At 39.7% G+C, this 16222-nt stretch overlaps 1 protein-coding gene across 10 annotated transcripts in view; it reads left to right on the forward strand.

Annotated features, from left to right (window-relative positions):
• ANK3 (ankyrin 3) overlaps positions 1–16222 on the forward strand; it is a 379098-nt gene that overhangs the window by 274237 nt on the left and 88639 nt on the right. For all 10 annotated transcript variants that reach the window (XM_062634017.1, XM_062634018.1, XM_062634019.1 and 7 more), the window contains 7 exons: positions 175–273; positions 1546–1644; positions 3690–3887; positions 4413–4511; positions 5235–5333; positions 8902–9099; positions 11188–11286. In XM_062634017.1, the coding sequence (XP_062490001.1) occupies positions 175–273; positions 1546–1644; positions 3690–3887; positions 4413–4511; positions 5235–5333; positions 8902–9099; positions 11188–11286 (891 nt within the window). The remainder of the gene's footprint in view (positions 1–174; positions 274–1545; positions 1645–3689; positions 3888–4412; positions 4512–5234; positions 5334–8901; positions 9100–11187; positions 11287–16222) is intronic.

Here is a 16222-nt window from a genome sequence, read left to right on the forward strand (position 1 = left end):
TGTGCCCTTTAGTTTAAGCATGTGATTACATTTTTGAGAAGACAGGATCCACTCAGAAGAGCAGGCACTGGGGTTTACTTACTTTAAAATAGCTTATTTTTTCACTATGGCATTCTAGTAAAGAAATGTGGAAGTAGGTATTTAAGTTTGATTTTGGTTTGGTTTGGTTTTCAGTCGGGCCTAACTCCAATCCATGTCGCTGCCTTCATGGGACATGTAAATATTGTATCGCAGCTAATGCATCATGGAGCATCACCCAACACTACCAACGTGGTGAGTAACAGGTTTCTTTTTGGCATGGCAGAACTGTGAGTTGATTATAATATTTTGGAGCAGCACTGTTGTGAAGAAGCACCTAAATCTGGTGTTTACCATTCACCTCCATAGCAGTCATTGCTCCTGCTGGAGTCGTGGGAAAGTTCAGCCTGCTGACTCCTATTTGGGAGATGCTTAACAGGTTGAGGAAACCTCAGAAGAGGGTGACTCTGTTCTTTTTATTTTCTGAAGAATGTGAACATACTGTAGCTCCTTATATGTGATTTTTGAGATGTGTACTTGACTGTTGAGCACTGTTTTCCCAGGACCCCGGGGGTCTACCATTTAAGGAAAGTTCTGCTGCTATCAACAGATTGCAGCAGATTGTCAGGACATATTGCCTGTGTCCATACAGCCATACAAGTGTGCTTTTCTACTGGATGTGCACTGTGTGCCCTAAGGCTCCTAGGGCATGTGTAAAAACTGAAGTCATTGTTAGATGGATATTTGAAAGTTGGGAAATAGGAGGAAAGTAGAAACTTGTTGATTCTTTTTAACAGTTTGGCCTCTAAAATCTCCCTTTCACCTTCCATCTACAGGAGCATTTAGAAGACAATCTTTTAGTAAGATTTTCATCTACTAATACTATTAGGTTGTATAAAAACGCAACATCATTTTTAAGTTAGCAGGTGTTTGCTGAAGACATATCAATGTCCAAAAATATAAAAAGCAGTTTCCATCCTGAATTTATTCTGGTCTCCATGGATTTGTTTTTCATAAAATCCATGAAACCTTAGACTGATTTACGCAGTAATGAATTTTTTTTCTCTTGTTCACTCGTCTCAGTGCTTGTTAGATACCAAATCATAGTGGGGCATAGGGCATCACAGGAGGAAAGTCAAATATTTGTGTATCTGTATATACAAAATTTGAAATAAATTTTTTGTTTGACTAAACTAGGCCCTACTTAAATGGAGGTCCATTTTAACACTGTGAGTAATGCAAGTAAACACAAAAATTGTACTGTCTCTTTTCAGCAAAAGACTAGTGACAGAGGCACTATTGTCTCGTGGAACTGACCCTGAAATAAACTGTTTTGTAGTGTACAGCTAAGAGGTCAAATATTGAGTTAATCTCTCATCTTGCTCACAGAAAACTACTACAAAATATTTTAGTGGAGATTATTCTGAACTGGGTCACCAGTATTTTTGTATTTATGAAACGTGTTGGGCTTTGTTTTCCTGCAGTGTGTTTTTAATGTTTTGGTTTTTTTTTGCTGCTGCATGCTAGAGAGGAGAAACAGCACTGCACATGGCTGCCAGAGCTGGCCAAACAGAGGTCGTTCGATACCTGGTACAAAATGGCGCCCAAGTGGAGGCTAAAGCTAAGGTAAGATGACGGTCCAGGTCTTATAACCCTAAGTTATCTCTATTTAGCAAAGAAAGGAATCTCATTCATCTTGAATGTGTCTTACGGCAAGAGAAAATGAGATGAAGCCAAGGGTCTTTGAGTAATGACCACTGATACTTTGTTATGTATTCTCTTACTGTAGTTGTGAGTGATCTGTATGTAAGAGAGAAGATAGGAGATGTCAAATTGATACCATGCCCTTTTTTTTGGGGGGGGGGAGGGGGGGGCAGTCAGCTTTTAACATAAACTATCATGCGTTTGAAGAGTTTTGGTTTGGGGTGGGAAGCAAGGAGGGGGAGGAATGCCTCAAATCCGCTTTTATTTCTGCAAAACTGTAAATCCTAGGCTGCTAGTGTCTTCCATCATGATCCTAAAACATCTGCCTGTGTGCATTCAGAAATAGTTATACTGTTAAAGGACACCTAAGAAGGCACAGTAAGGAGATGTCACATAGGACTGGACAGAAGAAACAGAGTCTATAGAAATAATTGCAATTGAGGATTATAAGGGGGGAGGAAAAAGAAATGGTCAAGAGCCACTGAAGAAACATGCAAAATTATGGAAATAAAAGAGCTCCAGGAAACAGACAAGGAAAGGCGATAAATGGGTGCAATAAATAGCAATCTCATTAGGTAGAATCAGGATTTGGTTTTGGGTTTTTTTTCAAATAGTGATTAAATTAATACAGTTTCAAAGAAGTCTGGTTTTTATTTTGAATCTCATCTGTGCATTGGCTCACAAATAAAGTTACTGGTAAGATTATCTACTTATAAGGAACTCTGACTAATTATTTGTAGCAGATACACTTCATATCTGCAAGCAGTCTGACAACAGAAGTGAGTCATGTGGTCTGTAAATCTCTAAAACCAGCCTTGAAAGTGAGCAGCTCAGGCTCAGAAACACAATCGTGCAAATCTTTTCTATTTAATTAATTTGTGCAAAATACCATTGCCTTTGATCAGTTCGTTATCATGAATAACAACTAAATGCAAGTAATAGATTATAGACCAGTGCTAACATCAGCCATGAGGAATTTGTGGGAAACAGGCATAAACTGGAAACATCTAAGAATCATAAAGTGTTTCTACCAGTCAGAGGAGAATTTCCCTGTAGAGGGGCATCATTCACATCCTGATGCTCTCTCTCATTCTAAATCCCAAAGGTGTAAAATCACTGTTGTAGGATGAGCATGGGCAGAAGTCTCTTTAACTGAGAACACCCCAGAATTACTCTGCTGCAGGACATAATGTAGCAGTGCTTAAAAGGTGGGAAGTTCAGCAGGGAAAAATGGGGTCAGAAAGATGTTTGAATAGATTTATGAGGAACAGGAAAAAATACTCGGAACAAGGTCACAAACAACAACGCTTTCACTGAAGGAAAATAAGCAATGATACTCATGACAAGGCAACCCCTGTACTTAAAACTACTAGGGTTATTGTGTTCTGAATGGCCAGTAAGAAAACAACAGTGAATTTCAGCACCATGCTTTATCTTCAGTTACATCCACTGTAAAGTTATCTGCAAAATAGTAAACAAATTGTTCACCATTAAAAAAGCACAAAATACAATACTCAATGCAAGTTACTAGGCAATAACATGCTAAGCATCTGAGGCCATCCCAACTAACAACAAGTTGTTAGATGTTGCTGGGAATCATAAATGAAATTCAGATGTAAACAATAGAGCTATACATTCTCTGCATGCATTTTAAGGAAAGTCTCAAATTCAACTGGAAACTCTATGCACCTTAGTGGCAAGGCAAAATGAGGCAAATCCAGATTAGAAAAAAAATTATTTACTGTTATGTACCTGTCTGGAATATTTTCTGGTGCATCAACAAAGCACAAGGTATCTTTCTTTATTATATGACAAAGAGAAAGACTGTGCAATATTCACTATTGACCTCAGTAGAATTAATGCTCATCTGCAATTCTGGAAAGTGGTAGACTCAGAGCAAGTATTTTCTGTCAAAATATGAGCCTCAATTTTCTCATGTAGGACTCTGTTGTTTCTTTTGGGTTTAGGATGACCAAACACCACTGCACATTTCTGCCCGACTGGGAAAAGCAGATATAGTACAGCAGCTGCTACAACAAGGAGCATCTCCAAATGCAGCTACAACGTCTGGCTATACGCCCCTGCATCTTTCTGCTCGAGAAGGACATGAAGATGTAGCTTCTGTTCTTTTGGATCATGGTGCATCTTTATCTATCATTACCAAGGTAAGTGAGTTGTAAAAGCGATAGCTTCAATAGTAAAATATACCTGTAGCAAGTGCTACTTGTGAATTAAATGCTGCGAGAATTGAACACACATGAAAATGGTGTAAGAATGAGCTACATTTTATTAAAAGGGTACATATCTTCATGATTTAACCTCATGTAGCCTGATGTATATAACATATTGCAGTGATCAGACATGCATTCTCTTGGAATGAAAGAAATGCAGGGCAAAAATTCCTAGCAGGAATTTATAAACTGTTACCCAGCCTTGTCCTTGGGTCTTTGGTGGTATGAAAAAAGGAACTGTCTCTTCACTTTTTATGGTTGTTTTAATATAGATAAGGTTTTGCCTTGCAAGGAAGGGCCTCCAGACCTGCTAGGCAGATGGTAATCTGCAGACTTGCTGCCAGTACTCAGGACTATGTAAGGGAATGGATGGAAACATCAGTACCCTTGTAAATCAGAGACAAACCTTACCTTGAAAATGAGTGCACAAGGCTGCTATATAAGTGTTTTCTCTTACAGAAAGGATTTACTCCTCTACATGTGGCTGCAAAATATGGGAAAATTGAGGTAGCCAATCTCCTGCTTCAGAAGAATGCATCTCCCGATGCTTCTGGAAAGGTAGGACAGAAGAAGCCACTGCCACTTGCACAGCAAGTACTTAAATGCACATAATACTCTAATAATATCCTTCTATCTACTTACCATGACACTAATATACACAGCTTGGGAGTGGGTTTCATGTAGTATTCCAGTCCCTGTTGGGGCTGTCAGGAGCCAGCAAACTCTTCACAAAAGTGCCTTTTATTGTCATTAATTGACAACAAAATCATGTCTTCTTTTTACCTATCCAGGAGAATGGAGACAAACCATTCCCCTGCCTTCCTGCCCAGACTATTTACAGTCTTTATCAGAGTATTCAGGCAGCTGACTCTTCTCCCTCATGTCTCATGACACAGGCCCAATAGGACCTCAAGCTTTTTAAACTAGTCCAGCTTGGATTTTTACAGATCCAAGGGACAGTTTACTTATCCACTGCAGTAAAAGAAAAACATTACCCAAGGTATGACCTCAGGGTCAAAATTCCTTACCTACTCTGTCCTGAGGGCAGCAAAGATATGTCCTTCTCTGTTCATCTTCCCTAGGAAAAGTCAAAGAGGCTTTCACAGCTCAGTAAGATTTCCAAATCTGTTTGGTTTTTGATTCTAAAGTTATCAAAGACTCTGGGTATATGAATGAATAACAAATGTGGTTTTTCACCTTATCTCCTCTGATTCTCCAAACTCTTAAGTTTTCCCTGGAGAGGACCTGTAACACACTTGTTTGTTCTGCATGTGTTTTTAGAGCGGTTTAACACCACTGCATGTAGCTGCACACTACGATAATCAAAAAGTGGCACTCCTACTGTTGGACCAGGGAGCTTCACCTCATGCATCTGCCAAGGTACAAGTACTGGCCACTCTGGGGGAGCAATAGTACTGGCCACGCTGGGGGAACCTAGGCTTTTTGTGTCATTTTATTCCCTGTCTACTTCTGTTCTTTTTAGGCTGTATATGCTTGCAATTACAGGGAGCTCAGGGAACTCGTTTATTAATGTCTCACAGTCACATAAAGCTGCTAGAATAATTCTACAGGTGAATAAAACAGCAGTAAAAAAAGCAAACATAGATATAGAAATATTTAAAATCTTTAGTTTAAGTAAAGTTCAGTCTAGGTGAATAATGTGTCTTGCTTTCATTTGTCTGGTCTCTTTTGTACCCTCTCCCAGCCACCCAACTGTATATAGCTGCATCTTAACCTCTGTGCAGGGCAAGCTTGTAGCTAATGCCTTGCTACAGGGGTGTAGTTCTCCGGTATTATGCCACAGGATGACTTCTGAGGCGTGATATGTTTTTCAGTACAATGTACATAATTATTAATGTGCTTCACAATACTTCTACCACAGTCTAAATGTACTTGTGAGAAAATAAAACAGGTAGCCACAGCCCTGCTTTAATTGCAAATTACTGTAGGCAAGACAACACATAGTGTAAGATTTCAGGGGATGTGAAAGTGTAAATACATAGCTGGACAGCAACAACACTAAACCAGGATGGAAGTGCATGTAGGTTCAGATGAGGTAAATGCAGTGTAAATGCCTCATCTGAAACAACCCAGGCACATTCCTAAAATCACTACAAAAAAAAAAAAAACAAAAACAAAACAACCAAAACACTAGAAAAGCGAGAGCTAGTGGAAAAGCCAGTATCCTAGATTCCCTTGATTGCCTTCCTCTCACACATGACTGAATACAGCCATAACACTAGAGGCCTTCTGCATGGCTAAGAAAAGAGGATGGAGTCTTTCATACATGGTAGGTCTGGAGTTTATAGCGCAAAGGAAAGGAAAGTTAAATAAACACGGATAGCCAGCAGCAACGGCACAGTTTAAAATCAATAATGTCAATAGTGACAATCTGGAGAGCCCAGGAGGTGAACTGGAGTGATCTCTGATCTTTTACTACTGCAACACAGCACTCTTAAATGCCACTGTGGGGAAGAAAGGGCCTTCTGGAGGCCTGACTGAACTAGTTTTGACCGAAAGAATCTGTCAGTGGAAGCTGTGGATCCTATAGGGGCAGGGATTGCAGCAGACACTTTTCAAGGGCTGTCCAAACCCAGGTGGAAGCACAACAGACTGTGGAATAATACTGCACAAACTCATGTGTCACCTTAGCTTTCCTATCTGTAACAGAACAGTTTTGCAGCTGCCACTTCAGGCCTTCACGTGCCAGCTGTAAGTTTTCCTAAAATGAAGCATTTGTTAGTAGTCTGCAGCAAGTGAGCCACAGCACACTCTGTAGATGTCAATACTAAATAAAATTAACGGTAACATGTCTGTTGCTTTCGGCAACCACTGTGCAGTCATCTGAAAAGTGGTGTTGGTAACAGCAGATGATTTCCCATTTCTTTTGTAAATGTGGTCTGATAAATAAATTTGTTATGTCCTATCTCATCACTGGCTCCACAGTTGGTTTCATCAGCAGTTGCTTTTTCTGTTTGAACACTCCTGTTTTAACACTGATCTTAAGAGTGGCACATTAGCCTGTCCCGGCAGCATTTGCCTTGAAGAATGATCAGTGAAAGGGTATGGGAAGTGGTCATGTCATAGTACAGTGATGTGATACAAACAGTTATTCTGGTGAGCCATTCTTCTTTTTAGAGGCCAAAATTAGGCTTCTGGCTAATTTTAGTTTGGCATCCACTTTATAATGCTTCTCTTCCTCTCTCCTCCACCCCAGAAACCTCAATTTTTCTCTATCACTTTATCTTTAACTCTTTTTCCTTTCCCCCTTATTTCCTGGCAGCCAGAATAACCCAATACCCTTCCTTCCAAACTTCTCTGTTCTTTTGCATCTATGCATAGTGTAAGCCCTTATGAGGAGAAGACGCAGTCTGAGACTGAGCTGAATTTCAGCTTTTTATTTTCAGCTCTTTTTTTGCCTTCTCTTGGCAACCTGCTCCTTTCCATTCCACTAAATGTATGCCCATTTCTGAGGAAAAAGCTTGAAATCTGCATTTGTCATTTTACAAAATATACATAAGCTCCATTTAAAATACGCACAGTTTAGCATATATGCAGGATTTAGCAAGTCATTTCTAGGATTTAGTAACTGTCCATGTGGCAATGGCTGTTTTTCATTTCAGTCTTTTTCAGGAAGTCTAAGGGAGAGGATTATGTTTGTTTTTCCTGAAGCATTTTATCTTCAAAGTGAAAATTCAGTGGCCGTATATTTCCCCTATTGATTGTGGCATTGAGTTTCCTGGGTATCATTTTGAAGTATCTTAGTATGTAAGGTCTGAACTAAATCTGAATTTGACTTTGAAGATTACACAAACTATTCCACATGGAGTTAGTGCTGTGCATTTCTTACTTCAAGACTGCTGTTAAAGCGCTCTTGTAATTATTTGCTGCTCCTGTGTATTTATTCTTCGTTCCTACCTGCATTGCCCTGCATCTGTTGTGACCTGTCTTCCCGTATAGTCCAGTCCTGCTGCCCCATGTGGCACAGGGAGGAGCCATTCCAGGTGAATCCTTTGTGCCTTTAGATAGAGTTTACTGGGCTGTGTAATCTGAGATGCATATTATACTTATGATACCATGCAAAATGCCTTATGCTTACGGTCTCATTCACTCCCTCCCAGACCTTCTTCCTTAGTCACATGCATACATTTGCCATTTGCTTGAAAATGAAGGCTAATGCATTTCAGAAAGACAGAAAGTTCTTGGTTAAATGGGCATCCCAATCTGCACCAAAAGCTGGGCATACCTTAGTGTTTTCCTATCTTGTGTTAATCTATTATTTACATTTATATTTATATCCATTTATCTGTTTTCTGCCAAATCTATCCATTTTTAGAATTATAAAACTTACGCATTTCTATTTTAGTAGTGGGCTCACTGAGTACACATATTAGAAGGAATAAAAAAATAAAGAATGCGAGACTCCAGAGTTGTATGCTTTAATTTTTGCTTGATCTGAATGAAAACAGCATGTCAGTAAGGTTAAGGTACATGCTGCAAGAAAGGCCATATTTCATGTACATAATGCTTTCATTCACACTGGGAAATGGGAAAAAAACAAACAATAACAGCTGTTCTGAGTTACGACCACACATCCTGCTCTTCTGTTTGTCAAAGATTTCATGTACATTTAAGGAAAAGTAGCAAATGTCTGTGAAATGAAAATCAAATTCCTGTTCCTAATAGCTTGTGCTCTTCTGAACAGATACTTTTTTTCCCAAATTTGAAAGTTTCTTTCAAAATGCTCTTATCTGTAACAATACTTCCAAACCAGATTGCTTAAAGCTCTGATACATTAATTTGTACAAATAGTTAATATTGTATTTGACAATGTTTGGCAGGATTTTTAAAACTAATGACTTATTTTCATAGAGTTGGGTAGGTACAGGAAAGTGATTTATCACATTGCTCAATGAGTAGCTTGCAATAAAGTGCTTTCTGTTGACAGAATGGCTATACGCCACTGCACATAGCTGCCAAGAAAAACCAGATGGACATAGCAACTACACTGCTGGAATATGGTGCTGATGCCAATGCTGTAACCAGACAGGGTATCGCCCCTGTACATCTTGCCTCTCAAGACGGCCATGTGGACATGGTGTCATTGCTTCTTACTAGAAATGCTAATGTAAATCTCGGCAACAAGGTAAGTGTTCCCCCAGCTTTGTGCTAAGGCAATAAACAGACATGGTGATGAGAAGGATAGGGGCCTGCAATTAAATTTGTCCACTGTTATTCTCAACAGTTTGAAAGCCACTGCAGGTGTTTGAATACACATCATAATTTCTTCTAGCAAAGAGAGTAGCATGCAGCATGCTACATCACATTGAATGAACCGTATTTCATAGTACTTGGGTTTTAATGATAGCACATGCTTCCTTCCATGTTATGCTCTTCTACCAAAACATGACCAGAGAGAAAAGGTCTTCCTCTCTCCAGCAGTTACTGGGGTTAGCGTGTGTCATTTATGAGCCTCTAAGTATATGCCTGCCCATTAAACAGTGGTAACAACTAACTTTTCAAGGGAAGCTGAATTTTTTAATGGAATAATGATAGCAGCTTTGTCTGAGATTTTTGTCATTATTATAAGTGATTCTTTGCCCCCCCAAGGGGGTGTTCCTTAGAGCACCCCCTTTCTCCTGGGGGCAGAAAAGGGAAGTTGATAGATTTTAGTTTCTATATGTATGAATTTATAGGCTATTAAGTCCGCTCTGTAGCAATGTTTCTAGCAAATGTGCAGCCTTCATTCTCTAAATGCTCCACTAGACATCAGAGATGTTGTAAAGTGTAGTTACAGCATGGATTTATGTGGCTAAAGTAGAAAGGCAAGAGACAAATTTTTCATGGAAAATATTTCTTATTCTCAGCAGGTAGAAAAACTCTGTGTACTCAGAGGTCATGGATGATGCTGCACAGGGCTGCTGTGTTTTCCTGTTTCTAACATTGTAGTTTGGTTACTTTTGGGCCGTCCTTCCGGAACTTCTCTGGCACATGTTGATCTTTCTAGTCTCGGTCAAATGTGTCGGCTTATGCAGTGCATGGCAATTTGCCATGTACACAATTTGAGTCACATTGGCTATCACAGTTTTGCTGCTGAGGCTAATATAGAGACCATGATTGCAGCTGCTTGGCATTTTGATTCAGTTCCTCCAGAGGTTAATTTCCTGCAACATCCTTCAATCTGTTACCGTTCAGTTGTAATCTCTAGTTTCTCATTATGCTGATAACGCCACTTTTTGAAAATAGTTCCCCCTGTATTCACTGATGGATGTTAATTTCCTCCAAGCTCAGCACCTACATTTGAAGCCAGATATTTAAAGCACACTAACTTTGAATTTTGCAATAGGAATGAAAAAAAACATCTATTTTCTTCAGGACCCACAGAATGGTTGGGAGCTGTATGCTCACAGCTCGAGGGTGGGCGCTGAGCACCTATTAAAACCTTTTTAGAAGGCATGGCCTGTAATAACCAAGCTCCACCTGCTTTTCTGTCACTGGTGCTAGAGGCAGTAGGAACAGGAGAGCAAAAGTGCTGTGATTTACAAGTAAAGGATATTCTTTCCCATTCCTAACAACATCCTCTCAGCAGATTCTCTCTTCCTTTTACCTGAAGTCTTTTATGTGACAGAAAGTTGCATAGTTTTCTGAGGTTTTAAGGTTTTCAGATCTGAAGTTTCAGATAAGAAAAATAATAAGCTATCCAAAAAGTAAGTGTGTCAGTACGCATCATCTAGCAAGTCCTTATACTTTCTGGGCAGAGAAATGGACCTTATCTTACAAAAATGTAGTTTTACCTTTTCTGTCTGTGTTTGAAAACAATCAAGTAGAGGACTAAAAGGTAATGATAAATCTGAGTGAATGTTACTTCTAGAAAACTTGTAGAGGTGTAAACAATAATTCAATGTTTATTTTAAATTATTACTCATTCTAATGAGGTGAATTAGTCAGAAGGTTAAAACATACTATGTTACTTTTTTCTGAAAGTGTTATAATTTGCTATCCCACATTTAACACTGCATGAAGAAACACTCCTTGTGTAAAGGAAACATTATCTTATTGCCTTTCAAATTGTATTTTCTTGCATGTTATTAGGAAGTACATTACACAGTGAAAGAGGAATTTATAATTTCTATGAATTCAGTAGGATGTTTTGAGTCTTACTTATACCTGAATTTTGATACTAGTATTCATGTACCTCCTCTGAAGATTGTTACTTATTGCTTCTAATCTACAGAGTGGATTAACGCCACTCCACCTGGCTGCCCAAGAGGACAGGGTCAACGTAGCAGAGGTTCTTGTTAACCAAGGAGCTGCTGTTGATGCACAGACCAAGGTAAGGACACCAACATGTATTATATATACAACATGTATTATTTCCTTTCAGGGATGCATGAGCCTGTAGACTGGAATAATAATCAATTTCAGGGTGATACTGAAATAACAGCAGAGAAGCATTCCTTATAAAAAATATCATAGAATATATTCTGAAACTGAAGATATGTGGACTTGAGTGTTTAGGTTATGCTCAGTCTTGGAGGAGTAAGCTTATTTCTTGCCAAATACTTAAATCAATGTAGATTTAGATTGTATCCTACTGTTGTGTTTCACTGAAGGTACGTGGGGTTGACCTGCTTTTTTACGTAAGGAAACTTTCAGAAAAGCTTCATTTCCCTCTACAGAGGGTCATATAATCTTCTACCATATGCATGCTGTCATCTGCTTTTGTTATTTTTTACATGTTGCATGTACTTTCCATTCAGCTGACAGTAGAAACAAAACACAGGAGAATTGTTACTTAAAACATCTTTATTTACAGCAAGAGAAGCAATGTAAAGCAATGTAGGCATTCCTGGCTGGAAAGTAGCTAATACATTTTTCCCATGATTTAAGAGACTTCATGAAATGAAGTAGTCTCCTTTCTGTGAGCTGATATTAAATAGCCATCCATAGACATGATTCTGCAAGTAAGCCATTTGTTCATTTGTAAAGATTGCCCCCTACTCCTGCAGCTTGGCTCAGCCTTTATGGCTGGATGCCTCTGAATTTCTAAGCCTCTTTGTTTTGCAAAGCATAGTGAGGCGACCTATTTCATCATATGGGTACATTCTAGGGAACTGACATTTTCTGTTGTCACAAGTTCAGACTAGACCATTGTTCTCCTGATGGTAAACATTAACTTACTAGGTTGTCAGTAAATAATTGCTCTACTCTACCTTCAAAAATAATATTAGAGATGAAACATTTAACTCTTGAGGACAAATCTGAAATTCTTTATCACCGTTATCTAATATGAAATACATATATGCGATGGTAGTCTGTTTCAAATTTACTTGTCTGAAAATAGCTCTGCCTAAAGTAAATATTTCAACTCTAAGTAAGAGATCTGGCTTTCCAAGGTGCTTCAGGGTAGCTTTTGAGACCCCAAGCAATGACACCTTCCACTTTGCAGTATATGCAGGTTTTAAGAGCAATGTCATGAGTAAATTCCAAAATCCTGTGTACAAATGGGTTTATGCACACTAATGTTGTATACGGTGCTCCAAGTTTAATGATGATGATCTCAGCGTTGATTCTTCATGCATTGTCTAAATCTCAGATTCATTCCTTTAGCTGGGTAATAAATCAGTTATGATCAAATACTTGGACTGTAGATGATCAAATCAGCTAAATTAATCAAGTCTCACAATTGAACTTCCACACTTTTTGCTGAGTAGCAGCTTTCACAACTCTGTTAGGTGTGTGCCACAAGTCATCTGCTGTGCTTGCATCCCATAAATGTGCAGGTGTGTCAGACTGTCCAGCAACGTTATCATTCTATCATCACACCGACATCTCAGAAAGGGCTTAATCCATCATCATCTCTGGCTGCAGCTCAGCTGGTTACAATCTGTGGCAGAGGGAAAATTCACTGTTGTGTGATTTTTCTACTGTGTAATTCCAACTGTACCAGCTGCTGATTTCAGTGCCCTTATTCTGACATGAAACTGAAATAGGTCTGCTGAAATCCCAGGAGCTTCTCCAGGTTTGCACTTTTGCCTATATTTTACAGATGAATCAGTCTGAGTTCTTATCATTTCTTAAATCATCCAGCAGTAGACGAGGTCTTCCCTGGTGCATTCTTTGCATGATTTCCTCAGATACATGTGGTTGCTGTTCCGGAGATAGTTCCTGCCTGGTTTTGGTTTCTGTAGCAAGACATTGCAGAACCTGCTTTTAGCTTGGTCAGAGCTGAATTGTCTCCTATCCCGTACAACTTGCTTGTGCGTGTTTGCCTTCCTTCCACTCTTCTCTGTCCCATAAATACTAAGTAGACTAAGGAGACATTTACATTGACAGGTGCAGGCAGTAGCATGTTCCCTTTGCCTGCTCTCCAGTGTCCAAATAGGATCCACTGGTGGCCTTTTAGTCACATTAGCATGGCAGAAATATCTGAGATACTTTCACAGCTGAGAGGCAGGGCATGTTTACTGGGTCTCAGGGCCAGCCTGGCACAGTTGCACAAGTTCTGTACTGATCTTTAAGCCCAGCAGGGTGGCAACGTGGTGGAGCAGGCACATGATGGTAGAGACATGCAGAAAAGGGGCTTCAGTTTGTAATTCACAGATCTGGGAGCTAAATTTCTTAATTGCATCTCTGACAATTGAACTAGTCAGTGGACAAAACTATGCACAGGGAAGAAAGCAGCCACGTTTGACTGTCTGCATCATGAATACTGTCATCAGTAACAGTCATATAATTTTAAAGAAGCCAACAGTAAGTACCTTGTTGTTCACCCTCATTCCTCAGTTAAATATGAAACTAGTGAAAGTAAAGAATATTTTGCTGGTACATATTTGCTTCCATTGGACTGCCCCATAGTTTTCAGGAAGTGGGGCAGGGGCTCTTAGGTCAGGCAAAGTCAGGGTGTATTTAAGCAGAACTACTTTGTAGTGTGACAAACCACCTGTCTGGGAAAATGTGCATTATTAATCCTGTAGGTAGGCCTTTGTGGTGAAGAACACCCGCAATGGCTTGTTCTCCTGCCTACCATGCTAATTTGCCCTCTGCTCTAGAGGACTGTCTGCTCCTTAGGAAAAAAGTGCCCACATGCCTTGTGAGATTCTGTCAGGAGTGAGCTTGATGCTTATTCTCTGCCTTTCGGAGAGTCCCATCTGCTGGGTTCATACAGCAGTAGGCCTTCCACGCTCCACGTAGACACCTGGAGATTGTCTGACAGATATCCACTCACCTGTGATAGAAGAAAAGTGCCAAATGCAGTACCATGTATTTAGGACAGAACAATTTCTAGATAAACTTATGATCATCTTGAGTTCCTAGGGTAAGAGCTGACAAGCTCTGAACTTCTACAGTGGAGGAAAAGTGTAATGCTGTAAGAACTACCATACCCTGACCTCATGTTCTATGCAGGTGAAGTTTAGATGATTGGCTTGTAAAACAGCAGTTCTGTAGTTACAAGCTCTCTTGTTTAGATGGATTAACTGTTCTATGAGAATAAAAGGTCTGTGCATGCTGTCTCTAAAACCAGAGGCATTGGGGAGCAAGATACAGCAACAGCTGACTTGGCTTTAGAAGCGCTGTTGCTATGCTTGCATGTTTGCATGATCTATCCAGCATGTCCAGTTCAGATTCATTACTTTGGACTTACAGGGACAGAGATGTGTCCATCTGTGCCTTAAAAGTTAGTGAAGCTGCATAGTTTATAGTGGCATTATACTGGGGATATCCCCTACCAGCAGCATCAACACTAACCTTCTGTTCTCTTCATGTCACACCCATACACTTTTGTTGCCTCAATTATTGTGGTCTGGATGACTCTTCAGTAGTCTTTTTTGTTGTTGTAGCTTTTTCTTTGTTTACATTCTCTCCTTTTCGTATTTCTCATTTTCCCAAGTTAAGGTTCATTGGTTATGTCACTCCAGCACAGTATCAGTCAATAAAGGGAGAACACTTAGCATCTTATCAGGTCACTCAGCTTCTTGAGTAGGGACCAATGAGCTATCATATTCCCCTCTGGCGCATGCTTGTTAATCATCATTTATATATAACTTACACTCCCTAGAGTCTGCAATTCTGCCACATGGGAGTTCTTGCTCCCTCTCAGTTTCTGAGGGCCATATACAAAATTGGGTTTTTTCAGGTGATTAGAGAAGATTGGACAGAAACACATTTTGCATCTCAAAGCTATTGCAGGGAAGAAAAAAATCCAGTACTACAGAAAATCTCGACCGGGAGGTTAGTCAGTATGATTAAGATCAATTCTGGCTCTAAAAATCATGAGCATTTTGAAAATTGCTCTCAGACCTGTGCTGTGGTTCTTTCTTGAGGTAGTTTCCCTCCCAAGCAATTACAACGTTTTTACTGAACTTTGTTGTAGAAAAAGGCATGAAAGGAAGAATAGCTGCTGGATTTGAAGTCCATTTATTGATGGCATTATGGGATCCTTCTGGTTCTGCTGCATCAGTTAACTAAATAGCCTCTAATCCCAAAGCTGCAGGAGTCTGTCTCAGCACTGAAGTGTAAACAACAGTGATTTGGTGTGCTAGAACTAGTGCTCAAGGGGCCACAATGCTGCTCCTGCCACTTGAAGATGAGATTTTGTATGTGGTTTTAGGCCTAGCCACATTAGACTGAGCTCCAATTGATAAGCCAGAGAAACCACCTTATCTTAATATGCAAGAAGAAAATAACAGAATGGTGGAAAAATAGTAACACTAAAATGTACTTCAGGTGGTGAAGCTTCAGAGCTGCTTCAAAACTCTTCACATTTGTAGTGTTGCAGTGTTCACAGAAGGCATGTTAGTGTCCTGCTGCAAAGGCAGTAGGTTTTGTCCATTCTGACATTACCATTGGTGTTTCTGAATTTAGATACGTTAAAGAGTTTTCAATAATGAAACTCGTGTTATACAATATCATACTTAACACAAGGAATCACAGACTCATAGAATAGTTAGGGTTGAAAAGGACCTTAAGATCATCTAGTTCCAACTCCCCTGCCATGGGCAGGGACACCTCACACTAAACCATGCTACCCACGGTTCTGTCCAGCCTGGTCTTGAACACTGCCAGGGATGAAGCATTCACAACTTCCCTGGGCAACCTATTCCAGTGCCTCACCACCCTTACATGAAAGAATTTCCTCCTTATATCCAACCTAAACTTCTCATGTCTAAGTTTTAACCCGTTACCCCTTGTCCTGTCACTACAGTTCTTAATGAAGAGTCCCTCTCCAGCATCCTTTGAAGGCCCCCTTCATCTTATGCATAGTATTG

Source organism: Pezoporus occidentalis, unplaced genomic scaffold, assembly GCF_034315485.1.
Source record: "Pezoporus occidentalis ecotype Australia unplaced genomic scaffold, CSIRO_AGI_Poc_V1 ctg41, whole genome shotgun sequence".
NCBI classification, from domain to species: Eukaryota; Metazoa; Chordata; class Aves; order Psittaciformes; family Psittacidae; genus Pezoporus; species Pezoporus occidentalis.